Source organism: Phodopus roborovskii, unplaced genomic scaffold, assembly GCF_943737965.1.
Source record: "Phodopus roborovskii unplaced genomic scaffold, PHOROB, whole genome shotgun sequence".
Classification (NCBI taxonomy): domain Eukaryota; kingdom Metazoa; phylum Chordata; class Mammalia; order Rodentia; family Cricetidae; genus Phodopus; species Phodopus roborovskii.
Window position 1 is genome coordinate 10442939 of NW_026126611.1, and position 8678 is coordinate 10451616.

The following is an 8678-nucleotide window of genomic DNA, read 5'->3' on the forward strand; positions in this document are numbered from 1 at the left end:
TATATTACATTTATTATTAAGCATATGTTGAACCAAGCATACTGTGCTGGACCTGCTAGGATGAGATGTACCCTTCCTCAAATTTCAGTCAATTCATACTCATTTTTACAAGTGAAGAAATGTCCAAGCAAATATCTTAATGTTTTGATGTCTCATTCTTTCTTGGGTCCCACCAAGGACTACTGAATTTGGGTAAATTATTCTTTTGTAACATAGTGGGCACTGGAATCGAGCTCCACTGTGATTTAGGAATGATGATTATATTCTGGCTGCTGCAGAGACAAGCTGCCACAGACCAGGGAGATTAAAACAACAGATGCTTATTACTATACCACTCTGAAGATCAGGAGTCTGAGCATTGGTGTCCTGTGTCTAACACTAAGGTATGAGTAGGGCTGTGACCCTCATAGAGAATCGTGGGAAGAATATTTTCCTTGCTTTCTTTAGCTTCCTGTATTGAAGTAGACTTCACACATTAGTGATACCAGTCTCTGTCATATTGTCATAGTTCCTTATCTGAGTACTGCCTTCCTCTTGCTTCATGGACCTGTGCGACTATACTAGGCTACTTAATATTCCCACCCCCATGATCTGAATATGATCACATCTTATGCCACATCAGAGCAACATATTCATTCACAAGTTCTAGTCATTAAGGCATGGACATGTCCAGGAATTGTTAATCTGCCTAACACAATGACATGGCAGATTCAATCTTTGGCTTATAAAATGATAATAGATCTATCGATACTTTAATATGCTGCCACATAGTAAAATTCATCTTTAAAACATTTGTGGTCACATCTGCATAGTCGTGCATCAACTCTTTAGTCAAATCTCATACTTAGTTTCTGCTTCTCACAACCCTGGACATATGACCTCTTTTGTTGCATGGTGATGGCAAAGTTATTCCTCATTACCACTCACTGTTCCTTTTGCTAGAACCCTCTTCCTATGTGTACATAAGACATTATAGCTACACAGGTGTGACCAGGTGGGGAATACATTGGAAAGGTTCACATGAGTAAGAGGGAATTAAAACTCTTCAGCTTTACTTCCAAATTAAGTCTCATGATCTTTACAAGTTCCTTATATCATGTCCGTTTTTTCTCTCTGTTCTGAGGTTCCATTAGAATAGCCAAATTGTGGGATCACGTAGAATAAGTACAACTCATTTTCACTTGCATCAACTCTTTTATCATCCCTTAGAATCCTGGACCAGGCCCTCCATTGTAAACGTAACTAATAAGAATGAACTTGCTTGGAACAGAGATCCAATGCTTTCCTATTTATTTTACCTCTGACCTTATATAAAAAAATCCCCCTCTCATTTAAGTAGCTATTAATTTGGGATTCACAAATGTAATCCCACCTCAAGCATCATAGAAAAAAACAGCTCCAAACCTGCAGCCATAGAGCTAAGAGGAGGTGCCATTGCATCCTTCAAAGAATCAGAACAAGAAAACACATTTGCAATGATAACCAAAGATCTTTATTACTGTCTTTAATTTCATACAATCACATTGGAAAAATAGTTGTGTCTACAAATGTACTTTGAGCAAAGAAAGCCAACAAGACAAAATAGTATTGAGAGTGACTGTGGACAAAGTATTTATCACTGGAAATCAAGTGTGCCATTCAGCTTCTAATTTATACATCCATGAGACGAGCAGAAAGGGGAAGCAGGCTCCAGTCCTGAAGCCAGGATTTTCTTAACTGAAGCGGACCTGAAGAAGCTTTTAGAGACTGCAAATCCCGGTTGGAGAGCCTAATCCATGAGAGATGGAGTCACTATCACTGTAGAAATACAATTCTGAAAATCATTTTTACAAGTATCCTTTTTGTTATTCCCCTTAGATGTTTTGCTTTATTTCACACAGCGGCCTCTCTGCTTAACATTCAGACTTACTCACACTGATTATCTGTTCTGCGCTTTTGAATTGTTAAGGACATGCTATAAATAAACACATCAATTTTCGTCTATTGCTACCCTTGTGGAAAGCTTCAAATAATTGCAATTAATCTAGAGTCTGCTTATCATTAAATATATTTTTTCTTAGAAAGAATATATAGCATATGAAATTACAAGCCTTTTCTGAGCTAAGGATGAATTTTAGAGTGCTCAAATAATATTTACAATGTAAACATCACAGTTGTTACATAAAGGAAGCCACAATATTCACAACACACTTTATTTGGTTTTGCTATGGAAGCTGTTTTCTTGAATTAGATATGTAGAACTCATAATGTAACCACTCGGTTGTTTTCCTTCAAGGATTCTGAAAAGAAAAGGAATTAGTGGTTTAAACAGAAAGAATTTAAAAATATATGTCATGTTGGTTTCATTAATTCATTTAGTTAACCTCCTTGTCTCTTTTTACCCCGTAAACCTCCATGACTCCTTTTGCCCCTCGTCAACAGTCTCTGCTGAGATTGTGCCTGACAGAGTCAAGAAAGAACTTTCCAGAACACTGACTGTCACAAAGGGATTGGAGGGTGAAGATGCTCTCTACAGAGTAGTCATTAATAGTGAAGAATTTGTAATTTTCACAAATGGACTGCCCGCAGGAGGGCCTGCAATACTTGGTCAAAGTTTCTTTCCACAATAACAATGGGCTCTCATGAATGACCTTACACTATAAATGGGTGTCTGCCACGTTCTTTATCTGACAGAGAAATATTCACCATATAAGACAATATTTCTTTTGGTGTTGGTCCTAGAATCCAAGCCTTTTGTGCAGGCCAGGAAACTGCTCTACCACTAAGTGAGCCCCCGGCCCCAACCTAGCTTTTGCCTTTGTGCCAAGGATAGGTCTATATATATAATATCATTGTTATGGCCAGCTCCTAACCCCACGCTCCCTTCAGAGATAAAAGAATAACTAATCTAATTGGTGGAACAAAGTACCCAGGCAAGTGACTTCTGAAGACTCGTTTGCTCCTCATAGCCCTCTTAAAGTCTTAGATGACCACACCAGAAATTAAGGTGAGGCTATGTTCCCTTTAGCACAAGACAGGGCTAGCTGTTTTCCTATACTTAGCCAAGGCTGGATTCCTCTTCCCTTTAGGTTCTACAAACCAAGTTCTACTGGGGCCATCCACTTCCCCTCCATGTTATAATTTTTCTTGGTTACTTCCATGTTAAGTCGTTGTAACAGAAACCAGACAGCCCATGGAACTGTGTCTGTCTCTCTAGAGCCCGTTCGAGAAAAGTGTGCTGACTTTTGACATGGTGATAGAACGTACCTTCATCACTTGCCAAACATGGTGAGCAGGTTGAGGTGAAACAACTAAATTATTAATGCTCACATAGCTCATAAGAGAATACATGTGTACCCACATTTACATAAAAGTAATTGTGAAAAATGGGCCCATACCTCATTGCAAAAGAAAAAAAAGTAGCTCATTTCTTCTATTTAAAAATATTCTGCAATGATTGCTGCTGGGGTTACAATGGCTCTACTCACTTCACGGATCAAACTTTGACCTTCATTCCAGGAAGGCTGCTATGCTCAAAGTACCATAATTAATCATAGAGTACCTCGACATTTCCATACTGTGTTTTGTGATATTTCTCCACACTTAACTGAAGAACTTACAGGCAATCTTGGGCCTAAATCTTAAATGAGAAAAAGCATGACATGAGTCTGCACACTAAGACATTTTCCCTCATGAGTGTGAGTCAGGATCCTGTATGCTTTCATATCAACACACACATGGGAGAAAGATGAATAGACAAGAAGTACCTTGCAGAGGCCAACCTCATTATAGTGACCAGTGTTGTTGTCACAATGAGAATAGTGCATATGTTGCCTCAAGGTGTTCACTGGGTGGAATCTGCCTCAGGTAGAGGTGTTATGTGGACTGGATAATATCTCCAGGTAGAAGGACTTTTAGCCCTAGGATGGTTTTGCCTACTGACTCCTTCCTGCATCTATTCTTCAAGGTAGCTGTGAGCATACAGTAAGAATCCATAGGCACACTCACCTCTGACTTTCAGTTCTGCTCAGAGGAGCCTAGTCATCATATTTCTAGCTCTTCAGGGAAGTCCGGAGAGTCTCCCTCACTGCTACAGACCAGAAGGAAAAAGCATGTGTTAGAATTCTCCTCTGAGGAAGGTTCCAAAGAAACAATTTATAACACCATGCCTAGGTAATTATCTAGGCTCTGCAAGACTCACTGGGGATAAACAGTGATCTTTGCAGCTACTGATTGCCTATGAATTGTTCCAAAACCTTACTGTCTCAAATCATCCTTATGGAATTATCATTTATTGCACAAAGAGGATACTCTTGTCTGAATTCACCTGAACAGAATTATGCTCAATACTCTCCAGGCACACAAAAACAACTGGAATAAGAAGAGAGAAAATACTCTATCCCCTATTACTGTGTCCGATATTTACACAGTGTAAGGAACTGACACACGCAGATACATCATGGTTAAATATGATGAAGCAGGATTGTTGGACACAGATATGATAGGGTTCTCCTGCTTGCCAGAATTGCTCATTGTACTTTCCATGTTTTAAAAGTGAACCCTTGATTGAATGGCCCCCTGATGATACAATAGCCATCATTTTCAACCGCATTGACCTGTACATTCAAATGGAGTAAGCTTTAAAAAAAGGAGTGTCCAGGTCAGTATTCCCAGGGAGAATGTTTGGGCTAACATCCATTTGCCCGTATTTTAAAGGTTTGCAAGGGAAGTCTGACATCAGTCCGAGTCGAGAATGAGTGGCCAGTTCACACAAAGCAGACAGTGTGACGGAGAAAGGGAGATGTCTTCAAGTAGAGCTTTAACATTTGAAGGTCATTTACACATTTTCACTTTATGGAGTTATCCTTTTCCTTACCTCCTCTTTCCATTCAGAATGGAGTTCAAATATTTCTTTACAGCCATTTGCTTCCTAAGGCGGGTGTAGTTATCTGTGAAGACTGCATCCGAGTGTCGTTTGATTGGCACAGGGTCTTCTGAGATGTTACTGCTGGAAAAAAAAAGTGAGAACAAAATGAAAATAAAGATGTCAGTAAGAATTAGAAGATGCATTTATTGCTCTGTATATTTTCCTACTGAGTTTAGCTCAGTTTGACTCGTTTGGAAATATGCTACTTAAGGAAAATATGTTTAGAGTCAATAAATACCAAAAACTCTATTTCACTTGGGGGGGTGGTGTGTTTTATTTAATAACATACATTATTTTCTCTAAATAAATTGAACATTATCAAAGCGTTTCAGCCTTGGGCAAGGAAAATAACATTCAAGAAAGAAAAATAGAATTTGAAGATGGAGCGTTTATTAAAAAACTAGTCAGTACTCTTTACCTGATTCGTTTTCCAATGAGTGACTCAAGGTATTTTTTGGCAGAAATCTGACCCAGAAGTCTACTGTAGTCACTAGTGAAAACTCCATCAGCATGCCTGGCATTTCTAAAGCAAAGAAGCAAACACAATGGTTGCTTAGTCAAGCCTCCTGCAGAGTTATCAAAGAAATCTGAAAGCTACTTACAGTACTGCTCACTAAAACTTAAGTCAAAAATGAAGTCTAGCACCACAGCAAAAGGAAATCCCTAGTCACTTGGAGGAAGATATAAACTATAAGCTTCTAGCCTACCTTGAAAAAATGAGCTAGTTTAGATATATGCTTCATTTTTATTCCCAGATAGGATATTTTAAATGGATTTTCTTAATAAATTTTGTTTTAAACTCACTTATAGTTTCTATATTTTTATAGAGTATTTTTAATGCTACCTTAAATATACATGCAATGAAAAAAATGTTAATTTCATCAAACTCACCAGTATTCTGTGTTCTAATTATTCTTTGCCACCAAAAATAATGGGGAGCAAATCTCTTGCAATACAGCAGAACTTGGGCCTACTAGTGAATCTTGTAAGCACACAAGGAACCTCTTTTGTACTTTGTCTCCAGTGTGACATCGTTTGGTCTATTCTGAGACAGTACTCTAAAGAAGTTGCATGAGTGGACAGCACTATTGGTCATCTTGACCCCTTGTATCTGTCCCCTTGTGGAAGCCTAGCTGTAGCAGTTTGACCTGGCATTTGTCCAATCTGAACTATTGAATCATTCCTGAAGGCTGTGAGGGAACTTATGTCAATCAGGCTAGGCAGAGTCATGGAAAGCTGTCCCTTGGTAAGCTAAAACTAGACTATTTAATCTTTCCACGTGTGTTTCCTAAATAGATAAATAAGAGTGAACTTACCTGGATACATCGTAATAGGGTGTGTCATTTTCCGCTAGGGCATTCTGCAAGATGTCAGTGTCTGCTTTTAATGAGACTTGATCAGGGTCACTAGCTCCTTCAAACTGCACCCTGTCATCCAACCTATTAAGGTAAAACACACTAGAAATGCAATACCATCCCTTCTGGGTGGTGTTTATGATCTTGCAACTATTTGAGACAGGAGAAAAAAATATTGAGACATTCATTTGCAAGATAAGAATAGGATAATTTGACTCCATAGCTTCCATGTTTAATGAAGATATAAGTAGTAATTTTGTGTGAGCTCACAAAAATGATGTTGTTCAACTTAGATAAGCTTTATAAACCAAACATAATTTCTACTTAATTCAATTCTAGTGAAGCTGTAAGTAGAGCATGTTGCATTGACATGCCTGCCTATGTCCATTTGTGAAATAGCATTGACAGGCAGAGAGCCTTACACAAGATATAAACATACAAAAAGCAAGTATTCAACATGAAAACTGATACTTATTCATATAAATGGTTGCTCAAATTCAGGACCAGAGCAGCGTGCAAGCTGCTTTCCACTCTCTGGCTCCCTGACATGAACCACGAAGCTTTACCTTAGCACAATATAGTTCTCCTTATTGATCAAACCTAAAGATCTCCACAATTGTCAGTGGTTATTACAATATAATGAGTTTAATGAGTCCCTCTAGTCCTCATATTACATGTATTAGCACATTCTAACTAGAAATGCACCAAGCCATACTACAAAACAAGAATTATCTTTGTGATATATACAATATAACCTACTTGTGGATGCCTCTGTATTTTTAATACTAGTACTGCATTAAAAGTGTGTGTGTGTGTGTGTGTGTGTGTGTGTGTGTGTGTGTGTGTGTGTGTGTTGTGTGTGTGTAGGGTAAACCTCTGAAGAGTTTCCATTGTTGGGTACTTTTGTATCTCTGGGTAGTGGTGTAGCAGATAGTAAAAATCAGTCATTCATAGCCTGGTCTTGAGCAGTCAGTGTGAATTTTAGCATCCTGAGACCGCTCATCTGCTGAGATCTGGGCACTGGGACTCTAACTTCCAAAGCATTATGGCGGGTGGCTGGCATGTCTTACAGTTTCTCAGAGAACATTAGTAGCTGAGAGACTATTCACTACACTGAGCATAAGAAAGGGCAAATAACCAAAATGGTGATTTGCCTTTAGATAACAGTGATTCTGGAGATTAGAAAGGTCAAGTATGAATTGACTATTAATGTAAATCTATTTTACTTTAGGTTAAATTGAGTTGTATGCTTTATGAATATGACCTTGAACATATCAAACAGTAAAACTAAGAATTTTTGGTTCAAATAGAGTCAAATGAGGACTGTAGCTTAGTGTGTATACTTCCTTCCTCATAATCTCTAATATTGGGAAGGTTATTTCTCCTAGACCTATTTCTGCCCAACAAAATTTCATGTGTGTATATCTCACTGATGGACTATTAATCTTATAATCATTTTTATTCAATATAAATTAAGTGAAGCTGGCAAGTAAATAGCTATTTTTTCTATCAGAAACACAACTGGCTGAGATTTAAAAGCATAGGAATTTGTTTATTTTCTAACACTAGTTTGGAAATGGGATCCATCTGGCATGCAAAACTGATGTTGTCTCCCATGTACTGAAGATGAATTCGGGAGCTCAGAACAAGCCTTTTGAGTTTGGTTGGAAAAGAATGTGCTGTAATCAAAGTATTGAAGTAAATATATGTAATTTAAAGTGCAGCACTCTCCTAAATGACATATGGGAAATCTCACTTAGATACAAAGGAAATGCCTGCCTATCTGAATTGAGAGTGCACTTTCCCAGAATGAGACTTACCTCACAGCAGAAGGTGGTCCAAAGAGAGGCCAGGCCAGTGACTGAGAGAACAGCACACTGAAGAGCATCAGGAGTGCCAAGAACTGGGGCTTGCTTCTGGCTTCCATCTCGGTGCCTCTGCAAAGAGAGGGCTTTACCAGCCACACTTGGCAGTATTCTGAGGGTCTAGCAATATTCTAAGGGCTCTTTTAGAGTTGAGAAAAAGTCATTTCATATTCAGAAAAGTATCAAGCTTATCGCCATAAGATTACTTTTAAAAATAAAGGTTTCCCTTGGGTTAGGACATTTGAATACAAACTACATTCCCTTTTGTCTTTCCCTCTGCAGGCACTCAGTCGATATTAGTGCCTCTTTGAGATTACACTTCTATTGTGCTGAAGATAACTAACCACAGACCCAGGGTTTTGATAACACAGTTATCAACCTGGTGTCTCTTCTGGTGAAGGAAACAACTTCAAGGAATTTTTTCCCCCTTTAAACTTTAATGTCTGATTACTACAAAACCCAAGTGCTACTCATGGAATGATTTCTAGTAAATTACATTGGCATGTTTGCATGCTCATATGTGCATATATGGATATAAAGTATAGATCTGCA

General features: G+C 38.3%; 1 protein-coding gene across 2 annotated transcripts; it reads right to left on the reverse strand.

Moving 5' to 3' along the window:
* Positions 1 to 2178: 2178 nt before the first annotated feature.
* Vip (vasoactive intestinal peptide) lies at positions 2179 to 8206 on the reverse strand. 2 transcript variants are annotated; one of them, XM_051205993.1, is made up of 6 exons: positions 8082 to 8206; positions 6223 to 6363; positions 5325 to 5429; positions 4856 to 4987; positions 3988 to 4069; positions 2179 to 2279 (listed from the first exon to the last, which is right to left on the reverse strand). In XM_051205993.1, the coding sequence occupies exons 1-5, from the start codon at positions 8186 to 8188 to the stop codon at positions 4024 to 4026; spliced, it is 531 nt and encodes a 176-aa protein (XP_051061950.1). In that variant the 5' UTR covers positions 8189 to 8206; the 3' UTR covers positions 2179 to 2279; positions 3988 to 4023. The 2 variants fall into 2 exon arrangements, with proteins under 2 accessions (XP_051061950.1, XP_051061949.1); XM_051205992.1 differs by lacking the exon at positions 8082 to 8206 and having other exon boundaries at positions 6223 to 6506.
* Between the last annotated feature and the right edge of the window lie 472 nt (positions 8207 to 8678).